This window comes from Trachypithecus francoisi, unplaced genomic scaffold (assembly GCF_009764315.1).
Source record: "Trachypithecus francoisi isolate TF-2019V2 unplaced genomic scaffold, Tfra_2.0 Contig01579, whole genome shotgun sequence".
Taxonomy (NCBI): Eukaryota; Metazoa; Chordata; class Mammalia; order Primates; family Cercopithecidae; genus Trachypithecus; species Trachypithecus francoisi.
In genome coordinates, this window is record NW_022681442.1 from 10,489,693 (window position 1) to 10,513,442 (window position 23,750).

The 23,750-nt window shown below is 36.2% G+C and overlaps 1 protein-coding gene across 2 annotated transcripts in view; it reads right to left on the reverse strand.

Moving 5' to 3' along the window:
* Positions 1 to 23,750, reverse strand: part of WDR11 (WD repeat domain 11) — a 56,979-nt gene that overhangs the window by 7,188 nt on the left and 26,041 nt on the right. For both annotated transcript variants that reach the window (XM_033181025.1, XM_033181016.1), the window contains exons 12-22: positions 22,931 to 23,037; positions 20,513 to 20,588; positions 17,234 to 17,342; positions 14,997 to 15,121; positions 14,100 to 14,247; positions 11,749 to 11,855; positions 11,233 to 11,347; positions 10,335 to 10,506; positions 2,349 to 2,457; positions 1,386 to 1,448; positions 158 to 223 (exon numbers count right to left, since the gene is read on the reverse strand). In XM_033181025.1, the coding sequence (XP_033036916.1) occupies positions 158 to 223; positions 1,386 to 1,448; positions 2,349 to 2,457; positions 10,335 to 10,506; positions 11,233 to 11,347; positions 11,749 to 11,855; positions 14,100 to 14,247; positions 14,997 to 15,121; positions 17,234 to 17,342; positions 20,513 to 20,588; positions 22,931 to 23,037 (1,197 nt within the window). The remainder of the gene's footprint in view (positions 1 to 157; positions 224 to 1,385; positions 1,449 to 2,348; positions 2,458 to 10,334; positions 10,507 to 11,232; positions 11,348 to 11,748; positions 11,856 to 14,099; positions 14,248 to 14,996; positions 15,122 to 17,233; positions 17,343 to 20,512; positions 20,589 to 22,930; positions 23,038 to 23,750) is intronic.

A 23,750-nucleotide genomic window follows, 5' to 3' on the forward strand; every position in this document is an offset into this window, starting at 1 on the left:
TTTTTTCCCAATTTGTTATTACTACTATCAAAATTAAGTTAAATCTAAAGGATGAACTGATACATTTTTTCTAAAATCGAAGTGTTTGTAACTAAAAACCCTTAAAAAAAACAAGTTGACTTGAAATCCTTATACGGAATACATCAAACAATATTACCTTGAAACAAGCAGGCACCTCTGCAAGAGAGTGAATTCCGGATCAAGCAACAGTTTCTTTATCTCACTGCGGAAGGAATCCGGACAAAAGTAAGACAAAAGTTTTCAATCAAAGAATAAAGCATGGGGGTTGATCAATATACTCTTGAAATGAAAAATTCCACTCAAATAATATGTGTAGAATTTACACAAGACAAGGTACTGAACCATGACACTGAAATCATAAAAGTTGAAGGGGGCTGAGAGTGTTCTCAAGGCTTGGAGAAGTAGCAGCTTTTGGCCACCACAGGGAGCTGCAGCGCTCTCATTTCTGGTTTATAGGCTTACAACAGTTTTTGAAAGTATCAGCTGCCTAACTACTGGAACAAGAATGCCATTGTTGACAAAGTCATTTTACTAATCATCAAGAACAGTAAATACTTTAAAGAAGATGACATTCGTAATTTATTCTGAAACTATTCCAAAAATAAAGTATCTAAGGAAGAATGGTTAGTGCTTTTATAAATTCATGTTTCTAAAATAGTCAAAATACTGAATATTCACAAATCAGGCAGGAAGATATTCTTTAAATCTATAGTTTCCCATTTAAACATAAATGTTCATCTTTGCATAGAAAAAACTAATTATTTTGAATTTTCCATCAATAAAATCTCATGTTTAATTTGTTAAATACTATAACTACATGTAACAGATTCTAGACTGCAAACATGTGTTATGCTTTCCCCAAGAACTCCCTGTAGGCCCATATTTTTTCCTTTCTTATTCCCAGCACATTCTGTTAAATGCCCTTGGCTCTAGGGAGCACATTCATTTCTTAGCCAGACTTGTGCACACCAGCACCTGACACAGAGAACTCATTTTAGAAGCAGGAAGCAGACCCAGAATCACCCTGCGATTCGTCTCCCACTGGGAGGTTTCATGGACGTTTGTAGTAGAGGCAGGCTGAGCTACAAGGACGCTCACACTATGCATCTAGTCCTGCCCTGATGCGAGACCAGAGCAGCTGGTGCTCAGGAACTTGGTGAAGACAGATGCTCTCTCACTGTAACTACTGAGTAAGTACTTTTTCTGCAAAACACAGACTCTAAAGGGAAGCAAACCTCTGCAAACAGAATGGTCTCTTCTTGGGCCACTAATATTTTCTAAAACGTAACATTTTAATTTTGTAAAGTTGAATTATATTTTTCTTTCTCATATTCCTATTTTTTAATAAAACATGGAGTGCTTACTTAGACAATGAATTCAACTGTTCTTGGAGGAGATTCTTTATTTCTTCATTTTCTGGATAGTCACTGTAAAGAAAAGATTTTGAATGAGTTCATTATCTCTTCACTTAAAACCATGTATTTCTTCACCTCAAAAAAGTTGTGTTAATATAGAGATAATCTTCTTTGTAGTTCTTGGTGAAAAACCTGGTGATAGACCAAAATAACAAAAATCTACTCAGGACCCCACCAATCAACTTTAATATCTGCTTGCATCTTATTGAGTCAAAAACAACAAAATGAGTAAAGAAAGTCTCCTTGGCTTTCAAGAAACCAGGAAATTTATTAGCAGGCATTAAAATCTATCAGGTTAGATTCCTTTTAATGAAGAACTTAGCAATGACTAAAGGAATCTGCTCATTCACTAAACTCTGCAGAATAAATATTCTGAGGAGACAGGGCTTGGAGAACAGACACTTCCTGGCATTATTTTTAAATCCCCCATCCGTGCTGCACGTGGCAGGAGTTCAGTAATATTTGTGAATTTAATTAATAATCACTAATAGTTTCTGTGAATATTTTTTTGCAATGAGGCAAATATTGAGATTTATAAGACACAGTATACCCCTGAAGCTAATGATGCTGCTTTTAAAAAGAATGTGCCTGGCTCCAAATTCCCCTGGCTTCCATTGCCCTCTTCACATGCATCCTTTTCATCATCATGACACATCCATGTTCAGACCATAAGACAAGCACACAGCCACCTGAGAGCAATACATGCCCTCACAGCTCCTCACTGACCCACACTTCCACAAAGGCCCCTGAGAACCCAGAGGCAGCCTGGCAATTCTGTAGTGTCTCTACCTTCTGTTGGCTTTAAAGGCTCCATTCCCTTTAAATGCTGGAGTACAGGCCATGGCTGACTTTCATGGGTGTCCTTCAACCACAAGTAAATTATGAAAGACAAAGAAAAATGAAAAAACTTACACATGAGAAATGTCCAAAGAATACTGTCCATTCCAAGGCTGGTGTAATAAGAAGGCTTTCAAGGCAAGGGATGCCCTTGGAACAAGGAGATAGGGGCACCACACAGGCTCTAGACAACAAAGAAAGGTTTTTAAAAATAAAATGAAGTTTTACATTACAATGAAGCTTCAGCTGTAAATCATTTACAGAGTAGTCAGCAGAGAGCAACAGGTCAATCTGGAACAACTGAGAGAGTATATTCAATGTAGTCACTGCTTAGAAACATAAGCCAAGAGCAGAGAGTCTCTGCATTCAAATCTGATTAACATTCTTCTTTCCCCCCTCTTTTTTTTAAATTTTATTTTATTTTAAAGACAAAGTCTTGCTCTGTCACCTAGGCTGGAGTGCAATGGCGAGATCTCGGCTCACTGCAACCTCTGCCTCCCAGGTTCAAGCGACTCTCCTGCCTCAGCCTCCCAAGTAGCTGGGATTACAGGCACCCGCCACCATGCCTGGCTAATTTTTGCATTTTTAGTAGAGATGTGGTTTCACCATGTTGTCCAGGTTGTTGAACTCCTGACCTTGGGCAATCTGCACACCTTGACCTTCCAAAGTTCTGGGATTATAGGCATGAGCCACCACGACCGGCCTTCTTTTCCCTTTTTAAATTTAAGTATCCTGTGTTGTATACAACTCTGGTACTATTTGAATAAAGGATTCAATGCAATGACTCAACAAATAACAATAAAGTTCATTATTTTTAAATATTAAAAATAAATATATTTACCTGTATGTGCCTTTTGTACTTTTGTTTTTCTGAGACTATTCAATTAACATGGCCTATCAACCTTGAGTATGTCACTGAAGGGATCGGGCCACCTGTGATCACTAGCATTCCCAGGTCTCACTTATAATGGCAGCCCTTGAACACAGGGGCTATCTTCTTAGACCCTAGGCCCTAGCATCCCCCACATCCAGCAGCTGGCTTACTTAGAACACTAACAAACAAGATTTGCCTTGTTGTCAACATGTTTCAGTGCAAAGAAGCAGAAGACCTAAAGGCTGCAATGCCCAGCAGCTCTGCTCTGACCACCCTATACTCTATAGGACTCGACCTTAGCTCTAATTTTCTAGTGGTGCCTTGGCTGTTACAACTCAGCCTTATTACCAACTCCCTTCCAGAATCCTGCACAGCCTTTATCCATGGATTCCTTGAATAGATGCAATTATGTAAAATGACACAAACTTAAACAGCTAAATAGCATTGGCTTATTTAAGTGACTATATTTGTCCGTTTTCATGCTGCTGTAAAGAACTACCCGAGACCAGGTAATTTAGAAAGAAAAGAGGTTTAATTGACTCACAGTTCCGTATGGCTGGGGAGGCAAACTTACAATCATGGCAGGTGAAGGGAAGCAAGACACATCTTACATGGCAGCAGGAGAGAGAGAGCGAGGGGGCAAGTGCCACAACTTTAAGCCATCAGATCTCCTGAGAACTCACTCACTATTATAAGAACAGTAAGGGCGAAATCTGCCACCATGATCCAATCACCCCCCGCCAGCTGCCTCCCCTGACCTGTGGGGATTACAATTTGACATGAGATTTGGGTGGAGATACAGAGCCAAATCCTATCAGTGATCCACATCAACTTTAGACTGTGCAATTATCCAGTATTATATCCAATATGATAGTCACTTAAAATATGGCTAGTATAATTAAAGAAATGAATGTTTGTCTTATTTAATTTAAACTTAAAAAGTAATTATTGATTCAGTCATTGAATGACTTTTAAGTTTGTTTGAAACAACTTGAATACATTACTGGTTTTCAACTGAAAATTTCATAAAATCTAAATAGAGCTTGACTGTTTCTGCTGAAAATTTGTCCTCTAAATTTAGAGGGCAATTCAAGTTATTTTACAATAAATGTAAAATACTCATTGAATTTTGAAGAATGAATACCTTAAAAAAAGTAAAATGTCTCACTAGTAACTTTTAATACTGATTATATGTTGAAATAAAACTTTGGATATATTGGCTTAAATAACATTTTAATTAAAACAAATTTCATTTCTTTTTTTTTTAAATGTGGATACTAGAATTTAAACTTACATATGTGGCTCACATTATGTTTCTATTGGAAAGCTCTGCTTTAGAAAACTTCATTCTATGTAGTTAAATAAAAATTAAATTATACATAAAATATTTTATGTGGACTTTTCCATTTAAAAGCCAGAAAGTGATTGGAAATATTTTTAATAATACTTTTTTTACACCCAAGAATTTTAACATTGATTCAGTAAAATCACTTAAAATGCAGTCCAAATTCAAAAGTCCCTTGTTATTCCCCAAATGTCCTGAGAGCTGTATTATTTTTAAAACTCTGGGGCCCAGTCAAGGCTGGTACACTGCACTGTCATGTCTCTTTAGTCTACTCCAATCTAGAATGCTCCTCCTCCCTTTTGGCTTTGGCCTTACATGACCTTTTCATTTTTGGAGTCCTGGTCAGCAGCTGTGGGGAATGCCCTACATTCTAACTTCTCTGTTTTCTGATTATCAGACTCAGGTTAAACATTTTTGGCAGAGTCTGAACAAAGGATGTTGTGTACTTTTCACTGCATTGCACCAGAAGGAACATGTTAGCTGTCTGGTTACAGGAAACACTAACTCTGATCATCTAGATAAGGGGTATTCACCAGAACTTTCTTATCAGGGCACCTTCCCCCCATATAATTAATTAGTAAGTAACATGTGGGGGAAATACTGTCAGATTGCATTTCCTATTCTCAAACATCCTTTTTAACAGTGATCCTTGCTTGAATTAATTATTGTATCAGGGGCTGCAAACTGCTGACTTTCTATTCTTATTATTTCTGCATTTGTCAGCTGGCATTCTTCTGTCCACCTGAGCTTTTGCTTCTTGCCCACTTCCCCTTTCCTTACTGTGACTATTACTATGGAGTGAGGGTTTCTTTGGTATTCTGCACGTACATCAATACCACCATAGTTTACATGATGCTCAGACTACCCCCAATTTGACAGGAGAAGCCTCTTATGTCAGGTCGTCTTTGGTTTTTCAATTCCTTATTTGAGTTCCGGCACCACACAAGATGCCCCAGACCCATCTTGCACTTTTTGTGCCTCTGTCCTGAAATAAACTTTTTGTCCAAGAACCTCTGGCTCCTTTTAGCCTGGAAATGGAATTTACAAAGTAAAATCTGGGTGCTATGTGTGCTCACTGCCATTGAGTGTCATTGCAAGAAAACTCTCTGTGAGCAGAGCCAGGGAATATACATGTTCAAGAAGTCATGATTTTTTATCAATCCAAATCCACCCTTGGAGTGTTTCTTCCCACCACCGCCACTTCACATCTGCATCTCCCTTTCTATCAGCACAGACCCTGGTTCCCAAAAACTGCAATTTGGTTACTAATTTGTTCCAGACTATAACATGCACAAAACAGCTTCAGAATTACTAGTGCCACTGTCAACTACTCAAGTAAAGCTCAACATCCCTTAGCAATTCTGTCCTTAGAATATAAACCACTAAAGGTGTGCGGTGAGTGAGAAGTTCTGTGTTTTAGTTATTTGAACTGTTTGTGTGTGTGTGTAGTTACGTTACCAATATTTGTTATACAGTTTGGTTCAAATGTGTCTTGCATTCAATATTAGGCTTTGCTTTTTCTTTCACCCTTGTTTTCACTGTATATTTTGAATATGTAAAATACATAAATGGTTCAAAACTTGAAACTATATAACAAATATAGAGAAGTTTCACTGCTATCCCCATAGTCTCCATTTTTCCATCTACATCCTCTAACTATTCTCATTGGTTTCTGGATTATTCTGTGTACGTGTGTGTTAGTAAGCAAACATATGTGTGCATGCACCTATGTATAAAATTCACCTTTGCACACAAGCAGGCTATACATACTCTTTTACACTTGCATTTTTCACTTACACATATCCTGGATATCACTCCACATCAGGTCATAGAGCTATTCCTCACTATTTCACAGCTGCATAGATTATTCCATTCTGCAGATGTCCCCAAATTTATTCAACCAATCTATGGCTAAGCAGTTAGGCTTTTTCCAAAATTTTGCTATGAATAAATTTGTGTGCATTTTGGTCACAATGTATGAATGTACATCTTAAAATGTATGAATGTACATCTTAAATTCTAAGCACTGGGACTGCTGGGTAAAAAGTTAAATGCACATGTAGCTCTGTTAGATATTGCCCAATTCCTTCCTACAAGGATCTCACTGTGAGCAATGGATGAGAGTGCTTGTTTCCTCACAGCCCTGCCAGCACAGTATATTTTCAAGCTTTTGAATCTGATAGGTAAGAAACGATTTCAATTTGTATTTTTCTCTTTTTAAAATTTTACTTTTTAAATTTCTTTTTCTTCTTTTATCCTTACTAGTAGGAGGTCAAATATTTTTCTTATTATAAATAAAGTTGAGTATCATTTCATATGTTGAAGGGTCATTTGTTTATCTGTTTTTCCCCTCTGTAGACAGTCTGTGACTTGTAAATTACTTTCCCCCAGGTAATCATTTGTATTTGGCTTTGCTTATTGAACACTTAATTTTATTCTTATTAAAGCTTTTCCTTTGTTTTGAATTTTTTTTTTTTTAATTTCTACTTAGTCATCTTTTCTTTTACATCTGGGCTATAAAGGAAGGATTGTATCTTAGAAAAATGAGGCTTATCTAACTACCTGCAGAAGCACTGAACACTTAGCACTGAAAGGGATGCAGGTGGCTAGCTTACTGAACTTTCTTTCTATTCATCCCTCATAGATGACAATCTATATAATTCTCAAGTCAGCCCCATTCATGTTTTAGATAGTATATGTGTATGTTCTAGGTAGATTCACGTAGTAGTTGTTGGTATTACATCACAGTATGTTTGGAAATGGTAAATGTCAGGGGAAAAAATTAACTATACATAATAATCTTGGAATAGTTCAAGGAAAGTTCTCATGCTGTGTGGTAATTTCTTAATCAATGAACAAATGAAAAGATACAAGAGAATCCACATAGAAAGCAGCGTCGAGTGTTTACATCATGCAAGCAAGACAACATTTACCAAGCCTGAGTAACAGGAGGGAAATATCTTATTTTTAAAAACGAATACATGTTATTTCTCCAAAAGCAAAATATTGTTGACAGCATCCCAGTGAGCATGAACAAACTGAAACTGACCCTTACTACCTCCCTCCCTCAAGTAAATTTAAATCTTTCTTCTGAAGGGTAAAGATCAGCCACGAAAAAGTAATAGGTGATCAATTCACAGCTGGAGAAACTCACCTGCAAGAGCTCATTCACCTCTTAAAATTACACAATTAGAATGCAAAAGCAGTTAGCATCACTGCTGTTTGTCATAGATTCTGCTCCACCTGGGCTAAAGTTATGTGAGGTGTGAATCATAACATCCCGGTTTTTAGCTACCTACATGACAGGAATGTAGAAAACCAGTAATCAAAGAGCCAAGAGGTAAAGCAGTAGAAAAAAGTTACTCCTCCACCACTTGGAAGAGGCAACATTAAGGTGAGCTGGAAGTCTGGGAAGGAAAGGCCCTTTTGTGATTTTGTTCAGTGTGATTCAATGAGCAGGGAAAAAGAGAGCTAAGGAACACTATTGGTGTTCGGGCAGGACAATTCTTCATTGCACCAGATCGTTCCAGGTTGTTTAGCATCCCTGGAACTCCCCTCATCTGCAAGTCATTGTGAGACGTTTCTGAATGCCCCAAGATTACTGAAAATGACTGTGGAAAGCTGTGGCAGATGAAGAGGAAAGGTTTGTGCATAAATTTGATTTCGGAAAGCTTCTTTCTATATATGCTTACTTAGGAAAAATGTGCTTAGCAGTGGCCTTTAACACTGGGGAGGAAATTAGGTTGAACAGTCCCTGATATCAAGTGAATACTATTGGAAGGGTGTGGAAACTGCATGATACTAGAATGCTATTAAACAAATCTCATACTCTTACATTCCTTTTAGATGCTGCTAAAAAAGACTATTAAGATTTATTTTGATGGCACTTTATGCCTCTGACAAATTAGGCAGCAGATAAGAAAGTTTCTCCAACTCAAAAACAGGAATTCTAATCTTCTAATTTGACTGCCCTCTTTATTAGAGGAAGAAGTGGCCTATCTAAGCTGCTCTAAAAAATGAACAGATGTGAATCAATATTTTATGATATTCTCTACTTATCAAGGAGAACTGAAGAAAACATAGGAAATACCAATGTCTATGACCTATTTTATTTTTATCCCATGTCAGTAAGCCCCAAATATACTTCTAATTCCTCAGAATAGAAATATACTATATTAAGCATTTTTCCCCAAGACCAAATCAGCCATGAATCTGGAGGTGAACACACAGATGTCTTTTTCCTCACTTCACATTTACACTACCACAGTTTTCATTCTTTAACATTTATTGAGGGTTGTTCTGAGTTTAAAGCTCAATTTGTGGAATGAATACACAATTGCATTGACCTTTCCTGATTGCTATTTGGATTTTTTTCTCTTTCTGGCTGAGGCTATAACATTCAAGATTGAAAATAATTTTAAAAAATATATATTAGAAAAATTTTAAAAGAAACATGTGATCTAAAATCTGGCCACAGGCTAGATGTTCAAGTATGGTGTTGAACATGGGTTAATACGGTGGACTCCATTTCTGTAGTCAGTTTAAGAACAAGCTACACCTTGACTTTGGAGCTTTTTAGATTCAAATTTTATATTAAAAGTGAAAGAAAAGCTCTCCAAACATGTAGACTGCAGTTCCACACTTCTTTACCTAGAATTAGTAACTAATTTTTTCCAAAACCACCCTTGAAGTTCCTTCAATTTCCTCAATACCTATAGGTTTCAAATGAATACCAATGCTTGCCCTTTCCTAGGAGGCCATCCTGATGCTTCCCCAGAGCTGGCAAATGACTCAAGGACAGACGTGGGAAAGTAGGTCTTGAATTCTGGCTTCACCTGATGGCAGTCAGTTACACAGTAAGAAGTGGTGGTGCCCAAATGCAGTGGGCAGGGGTGGGCAGTGACAAACACCAAAGCACACCTAACGTAAGCTAAAGGCAGCCCCACTAACATCAGTAGCAACTCAGTAGGTCTCAAGCATGAGCACAAAGTGAAAAACCAGATTTTCAAAACCTTACTGTGTCTGAAGTGCCAAATACTGACTCTACAAAGGTTCAGAAAAGTCTCATGAAATTTTCTATGTATCAGCCTGGAGTGTGCACCAAAGTTGTGCTGGGAGAATACTCAGGCAAGAAGTTCCCTCCTCTGCTCCAATTAGGATCAACTATCTTCCAAGGATGAACACTGTATTTCATCAGCCAAAAGCTGCCTTTTAAACTGATAAATGGATGCACTCACAATCATCCCATTCTTTTTTTTTTAGGAGTCACATATGGGGTATATTCTACTAAAATGTTTTTTATTCTGGTAAAAAGCAGTATCAAAACAACCATACAAAACAGAGCAAGATACTGCAGTCTCCTAATTTGCTTGACTAGTCATTTTACTAGTCACACATCGGCATCAAAATTCATAATAACCAGAACACTTTCCAAAGTGACTTTTCAATGATATATGTTTGCAAAAGATGTAAGGCCATTATTTAAAAGTCAGCAGTCTTATCACTAGATTTATGTCCTCTGATGAGTTCACCTACATTCTGGGTAAGCCATTTTTATAAATGTAAACATCTTTTATCTTGTTAACAAACCAAAGAAAAGAGTCAAAAAAAAAGGGGCACTTATAAAACCTGAGTTGGGAATAACTGACATCTATAGTTACGAAGACTGCAGCATCTCAGCAGTAAAAACACTCACGCTTCAACTTAATATATTTTCTTAAACTCAGATTCTAAGAAAATAAGACTGAAATGAAACAGAAGCAGCAGCTCTCTCCCCAAAATATAGCAGCTTGTGGCAAAGTAAAGACAGGTTTCAAAGCCCCCTATCATTAGGATTCCATACCGGTTAACTCTTGTTCATCCATTCTAAAGCACGCAGACTTCATAGACATCTCCAGGACTCTGATGCACCCATCATCTGAGGCCAAGATCACTTTATCTGACGTACACCAGTCCACATCCAATATACGAAAGGTCACATTTCTGCCACTTCTTAAACTGCTCACCATCTGAACCTTCAAGAGTGAATTTGGGCATCACTTCCAGACAGAAAAGGAAGATGTTTATTACTCTAGATTAAATGGTCAAGGAAGACAGTCTGTGGCAAAGGCCCAGTGCAAGCTGAGAACTGGGCAGCCTCTGGCAATCTTCCTTCCACAAAGAGGCAGCATTTTAAAGGTCTCAAAGACAGTGATAATATTAAAAAATAAATAAATTGTCCGGGCGCGGTGGCTCACGCCTATAATCCCGGCACTTTAGGAGGCTGAGGTGGGCAGATCACCTGAGGTCAGGAGTTTGAGACCAGCCTGCCCAACATGGCAAAACCCCGTCTCTACTAAAAATACAAAAAATTAGCCAGGTGTGGTGGTGGGCGCCTTTAATCCCAGCTACTCAGAAGGCTGAGGCAGGAGAAGTGCTTAGAACCCGGGAGGCGGAGGTTGTGGTGAGTCGAGATGGCACCATCGCACTCCAGCCTGGGTGACAAGAGTGAAACTCCACTTCAAAATAAAAAATAAAAATAATAAAATAAAATAAATAAATGAATCTTGAGTTGTTACCTTTAGAACAGAAATATCATAAAGTAAAAGTTTTTAAAAGAAAATATTTATGAGAAACTTGACAAACTCATTAAGTACTTTTCATTTCTAAATCAGAAAGAAGTTTTTTTTTTTTTTTTTAACAAAGCACAGTTCCTATGGCTAACAATCCATTTACATTTTTTCCTCATGGAGAGGGCCTACCTCTTTAGTATCCCACACTTCAGCTCCATCATTGTACATTGCTATTAATTTTTGATTTCCTTTACCAGGAGCAAAACGAATCTTCCTCACCCAACTTCGGTGTGTAGGTATTCCTCTGAAGACAAAGAGACAAAAACACCAATACAATGTAGAGTGAGATCTGGTCATCAGAAGGTATGTCTAATGTCTCTCACTATTTCCATTTCTGACAGGTCTGATGACGGGAGAACCCTTTACTTGCTGGGACTGGGGGCCACATCTGACAGAAAGGGCCTGCCCTTTAAGGTCAGCTAAGACTTCTGCAGAAGCCACTTGCAGACAACTATCTCCTAAGAATGACTGGCTCAAGGCCCATCCTCCCAAGTTTAGGTGAAGAGACCCGAGGTTCCAAGCTACACCTCCACGAGTTTACTGACCCTGCTTGCCAAGTCACAAGCCTCTAATGGAATCATACCAAGACGTCATTCTTTTTTTTTTTTTTAAACAAAATAACAAGATTTCATTCTTGGCTTATACCTGGATACTCTGCCTTTCAAGTCCCAGAAATTTAAATTTCCATCCATATCTCCAAGAACTAACGTATCACCTTTCCAAGCGATGCAGGTAATACTACCCATACTTCCCTAGAAAACAACAGCAACAGACACATATAAATTTCACTATGCCATATATAAATATTTTAATAAAACTTAATTTAAAGGGCTGTGCTTTAGTATGCTTTTAGTCATCAAATCCTAAAACAGACTTCAGACACTAACAAAGAGCTACACTGCCTATCAATTTCAACTATGAAGAAATAAGAGATTGCAACTTGATAGACATTAAGTAGTTACTGGAACTAGATTTAAAGAGAGGGGATGTCTTTTGAGGAACAAATACCTCAAAACAAAAAAAAAAAAAAGGAAATTAAAGTAACAAAAGGAGAGAAGTAAAGGGAAGGTTTTCCAGAGAGCCTACTCAAACTCATCTCACACTGCCTTTAAAAGGATAACTAAATCCATTCCAAGGGAAACTTAAAGCTCTTTTATAACTAATTGTGTGGTGATTTTTCTATAGAAAAAAAGGATCCAGAGTTTCACTGATACCTTTTGGAACACTGTGGAATCATGAAGGTGAAGAAATGCTGTTTACTAAAGGCATACGCAGTTTAAATTCATAGAAAGCTTTGCACAGAAGTTACATACAGAAGCACAATATAAGAATGAAATGCTGCTATAATCAATCTAACTTGGAGGAAGAAAGGAATAAGAAAGGAACTTGCAGTTCTAACAGATGCTCAGAGGCGGTATCATGGAGGGCTCAGCAGCCTGGGCTCTGGAGTCAGACTGCCTGGGCTTGAATCCCAGCTTGAAACTGGCATGTGATTTGAGGTACGTTTACTTAACCTTTCTGTCTTGGATTTATTGTCAATAAAGAAGTTCGTGTAATTTGAATTGTTGCTAGTATTAATAAATTTATAAAGGCAAAGGCCTTAAAGCAATGCCTGCCATGCAGTAAATAGTCAATACATGTTAGCTATTAAATAATATTACTGCTATTTATTAAAAGAAATCTTGTTTTTGCATTTATTGTACAATATAAAAATTCAAATGGTATCCATGGTAAAAAGTAAGAAAATTCTAGTGGTTTGAATAATTGACCATTAGTAGACTAGCATACACACTGAATACTGCATAAACTCTGGTAATAGTCAAGAAACCAAACAAAAACTGGATTTAAAAATCAATATTATAATAAAGTAAATTTAAAAACTTAGTTATATTAAAGAAATGAAATTCTGTATAACATGAAGCAACACTTTAAGATATCTACTTTCCTAACAATATAATAGAATGTTACTTAAGAAGTTGCCTTTGAAAAGACTTCTGAAACTAGGTCATAATAGACTCTGCAACTTCCTTCTTGCTGTCTCAGATCATGTGCTCTAGGAGAGGCCAGTTGTCATGTCATGAAGATACTCAAGCAGCCTTACAGAAAGATGGACATGAGGAAGAACTAAGGTCCCTTGTCAACAGTCAGCATTAATGTGCAATAGCCTTGTGAGTCAGCCATCTTGAAAACGGATCCTTCTGCCCCGTTACACTTCAAAAGACTGTAGCCACAGCCAACATCTAGATTGTAACTTTATGAGACCCCAAAGCCACCTATAAAATTATGGGGGGTTGGCATTCTACTAGAGCATTCTATTTTTAGATAGCAATTTAAAATAAATATACATATTTTTAAAAATCCCCTCATGCCTTCATTTAACCATTATAATAGCCTGTATTAGTTAACATAAACATTTTCATGATCCATCTATTAAAAACTATCTATGAGATGCATGCTGACACGAATGATTAATGGCAAAACTTTAGTTACAGATTCCACAAGGCCATAAGAAGGAAATATGTAAGTTAGTAAATGTTAATAATACTATTACACTTACAACCTGATTACTATTATCCAAAAATAATACTAGATTGTAAGTCAAATCCTTCAGGGTAATGCCTGAAATGGAAAGAAGACAGATACTGAAGTCAGACAGGCCTGAGTTTAAAACACTGCTCTGCCATATAAGTAAGCTGGGTAACCTTGGGAAAGTTACTTATTCTCTCTCAGTTTTGTTACAGGTAAAATGGAGATAACTCCTCATGGATTATTATGGGGATAAAAATGAGTAGCACACAGTAAACATTTAATCAAAATAGTTACAGCGTTATTCTCCTGCAGTATTCTCTAGCAGGTTTAATCGAAGATAATATCTCCTTAAGTAAAGTTTATTTACATTAGGCTTTTCTGAAGTTTTCCAACTTAACTATGCCTTCACTGGATATGGAACCAACAAAACAAAATCTTCTTGAAGATTTAATTAAGGTTGTACTCACATCTGGTGGAATCCGAGCACTATCTTTTACTGAGTTTCCTTCAACAGTGAGATGATAAACTTGGCCGTCATTATCCGTAAATACAAAATGTTCCCGGGCAGAGATGTTCTGACTAAGTTCAGATTTACTTTCTGCCTCCTGCAGCAAGCTTTGGGATGGTGAAAAATAAGATAAAGATGTTTCTTTTCCCTAGAGTGATACCCATAATTAATTAACTTGACCAAAGTACAGATGCATTAAGAGGAGGTCCAAAACTATTTTTTGAAAAGTCTGAAACCAATATTTGCCCAAACTAATTTTGGGTAAACATGAATCACTCCTAAACAGTCATAACATCAGAGGAAGTTTACCCTGGACAGAGAAAAATGGTGATCTAAACTTAATACAAGAGAAATAAACTTCATAGAGGTTTTTGCTATAGAACTCTCCTCAACAGAAGGGAGGCTGTACAGTGACCCAACATTATCTCTGAAGCTTTTTATCTGTAAGATTGGCATGGATGGGGATAGTGCACAAATTTAGGATTCCCAATACATTTTCTTTGGTGTGCATAAATGATAATATGATCTATCTCTATGTCTATGCTATGTTCATTTGAATTTCAGGAACTGAAGTGTATGGAGTAGAAGGGCACTTGGAATGATCACATGTACTAACAGAGGCTGATGGGTGAATATTACTGCATTTGTTATTAGTTACAATAAACAGTATAGTATAATCATAAAAATGATAAAATAAACTTTTTAGTAATCTGGGTATGTACTAAAAGATGAAACTAAGTATGTTCAAAAGCAGAGTCCAACTTGCTACCACAGACACCTTTGGATGACACTTGTCAACTTCCCAGACATGATGCTAACAGCACAAATGACAGTGTCAAGAAACACTGTACTGTACCTGATCACAGATGATTCAACAATACTCAGCTCTGTGTCTGAGACTACAGTCTGGCGGGCCATGGCCTCTCGAGTAGCAAGTTGCTTCTTTCTCAGGCTCTTCAAGTTGTGAGATGGTGACCATTCCTGTAAAGCAAAGGCAGGCAAACGGAGAAGTGCTAGGTTTCCTTCTGTCAAAGAATCCTCCAGAACAGCTGGGCACACACACCACTGTCCAGTATCATTTATTATTACTGCACATGAATCCACAATTTGTTCTTTAGATTTTACCTACTTAGAGAAAAGCTAAATGAATGCATTTTAATTAGAGCTTTTATGGCAAACTTCCAAAAGGTCTGACCTTTTGATATATATATATATATATATATTTGTATTTTTTAGTAGAGACGGGGTTTCACCGTGTTAGCCAGGATGGTCTCGATCTCCTGACCTCGTGATCCGTCCGTCTCGGCCTCCCAAAGTGCTGGGATTACAGGCTTGAGCCACCGCGCCCGGCCCCTTTTGATATTTTTTAAAAATTTTACAAAATGAAAATAATGAATTCAACTATAGTACTGCCTATTCTCATCTCCTCCTTCATCTCTTGTGTGCACAGGATAAGACAATCACAATTCTCCAACCAGGGTCCTTTTATCATCCATAGATCCCTCGAAAATCACTTGTTTTATTTATATCTTCTTTTATATTCTGCCTATTGTAAAACCTTTAGTCCAATATCCTCATATACGTATAAGTTCTGAACGTGTAGTTATTTCACATGTATTTCTAATTTACATAAACAGTATTGTGTTTATATGTGTGTGTGTGTGTGTGTATATACATATGTATTTCATCCTGTTTCTTACTCCTTCCACTGTATTTAAGTCCTCTTCCTCCTGTTTCTGCATGCTACGTAACACTCCATGGCTGCATCAGCCAACTGTTAATCTGTCTCCTCTCTCAGTAAAAAACATGCAGAGATGGTCTCCAAACTCACATCATGACAAAAAACACCGCAGTCAATATCCTCGCAAGAGTTCCTTTACAACCAAGAGCTCAGCAGACACAGAGGATGTCTGTATTTGCCCAAGTGCTGCCAGTGTGCTTTAGAGAATGGCTGCATTGGTCTACATTCCTACCAGCAATGCACAAGGATTCCCATACCCTATGTTCCACCCACACTTGACACTACATGGCTTTCCAGTTTTTGTTAGTCTAAAAGGTAGATCCATATCATGGTTTGAACATCTCTGAAAACTGATGAGTCTGAACATTCCTTTATATGGCTTGTTGGCCTTTTAGGTTTCTCTGCCTCTCATTAGCTCTTCACCGACTTTGTTCATTTTTCCACTAGGGTTCCTGCTTTTTTTCACTGTTGATTTGCAGGAGTTTCTAGTTAAATTTAGACGCTGGAAAATTTGTTTTCCCAAAATGTCTTCTGTATTTAAGTTTGACAATGATATTTTTCATCAAACAGAAAGCACTAATCTTGATTGATTAAATGTATTAAGTTTCTTTTTCTTTTCTTTTTTTCTTTTTGCCTTTTGGTTTGAGCTTCTGATGTCTCCTCGTGCCTCTAGGTCACAAAAATATTTTGCATTTTGTCATATTCAATTGTATAGCTTTACATTTTTTACATTTAGGTCTTTAGTGCTGTGACACTCACTTCTATATATGGTATTAAGTAGAGAACAAGTATTCTTCTCCATAAAGTGAGACAGTTTTCCCAACACCATCTATTACACAGTCCGTCCATGCTCTTTGATTTGTGCTGCTTTACTGTATATTAAGTCCCCAAATATTCATGGGTCTATTTCTGAGCTCTTTATTATGTTGACTCACTTCCTATTCTTGTGCCAATACAATACTGATTTTATTTCCATGGTTTTGTAAGATATATTAATATCAGGTAGGAAGGGCAAACCCCACCCATACCTCCTACATTTACTCCTCTTTATTCAAGGATGACTTAGCTATTTAGGACCTTTATTCTTTCATAAATATTTTACAACATGTTTATCATATTCCTCAAAATATCCAAACGAAATTTCAATTGGAATTGCACTAATATAATATTAGGTTGATCCACCCTAGAAAATAAGAGTTATCTCCATTTATTTAGATCATCTTCCCTGAACACACATTTTTAACAAGAAAATATGACATTGGCAGTAATGATTTTGATTCAAGCTTAAGCAAAACATTCACCACATATATACATACCTAAATAAACTATTTAATTCTTAAACTGTAACTTACCAAAGCAGTTATTGCAGGGAAGTTTTTGGACATTTCTCTAAGAAGGGTACAAGTCCTAACATCCCATAGCTCCAGGGGTTTATCTTTGAATACAACTGCCAAATATTGCCTAAAATAAAGAAAACTGCTAAATAAGCCCCTTTTTGCAAAGCTTTCACCATGAATTAGACCAAATAAAAAGTTCAGTAAATTGAAAAACTCAGCTGATGCATTCTAAATATAGACAATTTAAACCACCATTTAGCACCCATGATGAACAGTCCTAAGAAGGTAAAGCTTTAAGATGACCTGTGAGAGAACATACAGTCTCACACAATGGGGCAAGGAGTCCAACTCGGAAGAAAGAGTGACACAGGTTCAAACCCTGATGCCGCAACTTACGTTAACCCTCCTGAGGCTCAGTTTCTCACATATGACATGGGAATCTCATAATAGACCTCAAAGAATTGATATACAGATTATGGTAGGCATTCAGTGAAAAAATATGTAAAGCTTCTATCATCCTACTACAGTTGGTATTCAATGAATGCCACTTTATTCACTTTCTGTTAAGCCTGGAAGAAGTACTGAATGATGTCAATGAGTGCAATTCAATTAACATAATTTGAGCACTGATTACTCAATAAGCATTATGAGGAACTAAAATATTATTCAGCAAATGATGGCTGACATAGAGGAAATGTGACAAGAGTAGGAAGATCCCTGTATTCCCTGTATGAAAGGACTGAGATTCTTCCACTCAGGACCACCTGTGACTCCCAACAGAAAGTAGAAATTTACAGAAAGATATCTGGCAAAACACCCATATAGTTGGAAGTTAAAAAATACACCTCTGAATGACATCCCATGGAAATTGTCAAAGCGTATAAAGTGAATTAAAATGAGAACACATTACCATATCAAAAATTGTAGGATACAGGAAAAGTAGTGCTTACATAGCACGAAATCTTTACATTACATTTTAGGGAATCATCTTAATTTAATTATCTAAGTTTCTATTTTAGAAAACTATGCAAAAAAAGAAGAGCATATTTAAGAAGTAAGCAGAAGAACAAAAGATAAGCATGATAGTCAATTAAATTGAAAATGGAAAAATCATAGAGAAGAATCAAATGAACCAAAAGTAGTTTCTTGGAAAAGATCAATAAATAAAATTGGTTGATATAATTTACTGATATTAGGAGTGGGAGAGATAATCACTGATCATAGAGACATGATGAACAAACTTATTTCAATAAATTAATAAACTCAGCAACTTCAACAAAATGGACAGATTACTTGAAAGACACCAATTACCAAAACTCAAAACAAGGTAGAGAATCTAAATAGTCCTGTATTTATGATAAAAACTGAATTTGTATTTAAAAACTTTTCCACAAAGAAAATTTTAGGTTCAGATGGGTTGCCTAATGAATTTTTCCTATTTAGTAAGAAATAATATCAATTCTACACAAACTCATTATTCAAAAAAAAGGAGAGAGAATACTTTACAACACATCCTGCAAGGTCAATATTACCCTGATACCAAAACGAAGGATATTACATAAAAATGAGACCAATATCCTTCATGAACATAGATATAAAAATTCTTCATAATATATCAATAAATCAAATCCAGCAATATGCCAAAACAGTAATACATCATGACCAACTAGAGTTTATTCCAGGAATGTCATGTTGGTTTAACATCTGAATATCAATCGATGTAATTCACCATATTAGTGAACTTCAAAACAAAAAGAAAAACAAAATAACACACACACGCCATATGATGATGTCAATGAATACAGAAAAAGCATTTGACAAATTCAACACCTACGCATGATACAAAGGCTCAGCAAACTAGGAACAAAACTTTTTCAACTAAAGTAAATATACAAAAAATATACAGCTAATATCATACTTAGTGTTGAAAGACTGAATGCTTTCTTCATAAGATCCAGGATTAGAGCAAGATACCTGGCAAAGTTCTAAGTTCTAATCAACACTATACAGGAGGTCCTAATTAGTGCAAGCAAAAAGAAGGCCTATAGATCGAAAAGATGTAAAGGTGTCTTTACTGGCAAACGAGACTGTCTCTATAGAAAATCCTAAAGAATCAACAAAAGCACCTATACTAGAAGTAATAACTAAGCTTAGCATGGTCCCCAGGCACAAGGTCAATATCAAAAAATTAACTATTTTAGTATAAAAATAATAAATAATTGAAATTTTAAAATGCCATTTATAAAAGCATCAAAAACACAAAATATAATTAACAATATGTAAGACTTATACACTGAAAACTACAAAATGTTGCTGAAATTTTAAAAGACCTAAATAAGTGGAAAGATACACCACGTTCATGACATTCATGAATTATAAAACTTGTTAAGATGCCAATTCTTCCCCACACTGATTGATGGGTTCAAAGCAATCCCAATCCAAATCTCAGGAATATTTTTTGGTAAAACTGATAGGTTGATTCTAAAATTTATATGGTAATGCAAAGATCTTAGAAAAGCCAAAACAAGTTTGAAAACTATTTTAGAAAGCTTACTCTTTGTTTGTAATTTTGATTGACTTTCATTCGGTTTCTATTTTTTTTTTTTTTTTTTTTTGAGACGGAGTCTCGCTCTGTTGCCCAGGCTGGAGTGCAGTGGCTGGATCTCAGCTCACTGCAAGCTCTGCCTCCCGGGTTCACGCCATTCTCCTGCCTCAGCCTCCCGAGTAGCTGGGACTACAGGCGCCCGCCACCTCGCCCGGCTAGTTTTTTGTATTTTTTAGTAGAGACGGGGTTTCACCGTGTTAGCCAGGATGGTCTTGATCTCCTGACCTCGTGATCCGCCCGTCTCGGCCTCCCAAAGTGCTGGGATTACCAGCTTAGGCCACCGCCCCCAGCCCGGTTTCTATTTTTAATAATACTGCTTTACGTGTTATTTTCCCCTGAAACAACAAAACTCAATTTCTGGAAGCAAAATGGGTTTAAATTATACATAAAGATAATGGATTCTTTCACTCAGTAACTCCATGCTTAGATAGAAGTGCATAAGAACTTTATCCGAAAGTAAACAACGATTCATGGAAAATACCTCATCTTTTTAGAAGTGGAGAATTAAAAGTGATAGCAACTTAATTTTGTAATCAAAATATTTTCTTTGGGCTGCATATCACTATTTGCTATCACTAAAAAGATTCTATGTGCATTCCAGCACATTCCCATTTTCTTAAAGATGAAAAAAATCCATGAGATTTCATTGTGATACCACCATAGATATTTTTTTTTAGGCTGACACTTACTTCAAATGAGATACTTTAATCATTTCGATGGGAGATTCATCATTGCCTCTTTCACCGCGAAAAGCAATGCTCCTACCTTTAATTACAAATTTTAAAAAGTGAGAACAGTGCATAAAACATGTATGAAAAACAAGAAGCCACACCAATGTAATTTGATCGATCCTACCCTTCCTGCCCTCTGTTCTCCTATTCATTCTTCCATTTGCTTCAAATCCGTTTCTTTTTTTTTTTTTTTTTTTTTTGAGACGGAGTCTCACTTTGTCACCCAGGCTAGAGTGCAGTGGCACGATCTTGGCTCACTGCAACCTCCGCCACCCAGGTTCAAGTGATTTTCTTGCCTTAGCCTCCCGAGTAGCTGGGATTACAGGTGCTCGCCACCACGCCGGCTAATTTTTGTACTTTTAGTAGAGATGGGGTTTCACCATGTTGGCCAGGCTGGTCTCAATCTCCTAACCTCCAGTGATTCACCTGCCTCGGCCTCCCAAAATGCTGGGATTACAGGTGTGAGCCACGGTGCCCAATTGCTTCTAAGCTGTTTCTAATAACATAAGTTCAAAGAATATTCTCAAAAGTGTTACAAATTAACGATCAATAATACATCACATATTCAGATATTTATTTTGTAAAAAGGCATTTTCATTTGTTACACAGTTTCTTGAGTTCTGTAATTCAATTTTAGAAATTTAAAAAAACAATGTTAAGTTTTAAGATATCTATAGGACAGCAATTGTCTGGTGCGAAAACTATTTATTTAAAGTAATATTTAATACAAACATTCTCATGTTTCCAAATACTAACTTGGTGGGGAAAAAACTCTTGAAACATGTATTTAAGATTTTCTTGTCCCATGTGTAAAATACTAGTTAAATATTTTGAACATGTTCCTCTGAAAACATCTTTATAAACTGGAAACTAGGGAATAACTACCGTGTTCATGTATGCTGTGAAAGAGTGAGTTACCCACAAAGGAAGCTACATGATTTTCTGTGAATAAAAAAAGTATAAATTCTAACTTGTATGTTTAGTATCTTGTGATAGATTTTTATCTACATTAAACAAAAGAGAGAACATACTCAATTCAAGGCCAACTGAAGGCCTAAATGTCTTCCTGCTCTTCATTGAGATTCCATCATGTGGAATCTCACTATACTCACTATTATTATACCCCAAACAGCCCACGTTCTGTCCTGACTGCACTAGTCTGCTGCCTTCCTTAGAAGCCCAGGCTATAAAATCTATCATCTATGAACTCAAACATCCCACTTAAGGAAATCAGTAACTGTTACTGTAGACCTTTGTTCCTTAAAAGTCCATATGTGCAAAGCAGATTTTAAGTTATCTAACAGTCCTGAATCTGAGCTGACCAAAGCAAATAAACAGGGATTTTTTCTTTCTTTTTTTTTTTTTTTTAGTCAATGATACTAGATAACAGCATTTTATCCCTGGGATCACTAGAGAGAGCCAGTACCACTCTGTTGGCAAATTAGGAACTCAGGAATGAGAGTCAACGGGCAGGTCACTTCCAGTGAGACTAGAGCAGCGACACTGGACTAAAGATGGGGATGGTTCCTTGAAGTTTAGTAACACACCCTGAGAAGTAAGAACAGCTGGATCTTTGACAGCCTGAAAATACATATGGAGACTAGAAAAAAGCGACCATGTACTTCATTTGTTTACAACTTACTTGATTTACAACCATTTATGTGATTTATTCATTTTACACATACATACACATGCTCTCATTGGTTAAGATCATCTGCATATGATTCATGTTGCTATACCATTTTAAAGAAACTCATCACAATTTTGTTTAAAAAAAAAAGACCTCTTTGAAACTACTGCATATTTTCAAATTCTTCATTTTGAAATTCACTGGTTTTAGGCTTTTAACAATTCTGAAAAAGTTACCTTATTGGGATGTTTCCTACTGTACAATCTTCAAAATCCCAAATTAAGTTTTTCTATTCATTCAGCCGGAGACTATTACAAGTTTTAAATTTGAGCATTTAAAAACAATCCTTAACCTATAAATTTTCTAAGTGTTTCCTATGAAGGCCAAAATTTTCAGCAGAGATGCTAATAAAGTCCATTGATAGAGTTATTTTTAAATCGATCTTTTAAAGTTGGTTATATATAACAATGCACTTAAAAGTAGAACTGGTATCCTCCTATGTTTTAATGAATCTGTCTGTTCAGGCTAATGGTCCTCCATTTTACCACGTATTTGTGCCAACAACATTTCCATGCAAACAACGATGAAGCCTTTCTAGGGCAATTATTAAAGAATAAAAGAATAAATATATAAACATGAAATATAAGAAAAAACTCCATGATGAAAGAAGTACTTTCAAATATGTTTTATAAATAGCAACATGTTTATTCAATATGACAAATCAATTTGAATCTTTAAAAACAAACCTGTTGGAAGATCAACCAGTTGAAGTTCATTTCTCACTAATCCCATATTGTTTGGTGTTGAGGTAGCAAAAGAAAGAAAACTAGTCAAACTTGTCCATTCAATACCCCTATAATAGGAAATGAGATAAAGGTTAAACTAATACTCTTTTTTATTTGAAAGGTTCATTTATTTGAAAAATAACTTTTCCAAAGACCTAAATTTTATTACACAAATTAATTAAAAAGTAAGCATGACCTTTTATCTTAACATGACCTTTTATTTGAGACTGTATTACCATACCTAACACATACAAAATTATTTCTAACTAAAACTTTATCTACAAATGTAATGACAAGATAGTTTAGTTATCAAGATTCACATCAGTATTAACATGACTATTAAAATGTGGCCAGGGAGAGAGTCATATTACAGTAGTTTCAGCCTACCAGACCAAGACACAAACTAATGACCTAAGAAAATCCATATGTACCTCTCTATTTTGTTTACTTCTAAGTATCTTCCATTGCATTATAAGCTTCAAAGGCTTTGTCTGTTTATAAGCATAGAGAAGATACTCAACAGATATCCGTAAAGCATTGTGAGTTAAAACAAGCTTTTAAAAACATACACACGTTGCACTATCTGCTGTCATGAGTCCCTGGCACAGTATACACAAACCTTCAAGTGCTTCAGATTATGATTTTTAAAAGGACACTTAATAAAAGGTAGGAAAACAACTTTCTAAAAGTTAACCTTATTTGGACATGAAAATCTAAAATGTTTTAAGTTTACTGCTAGAAAGTTAAGAGATTTTTATAATACATCCGTGAAAGTTTTTTT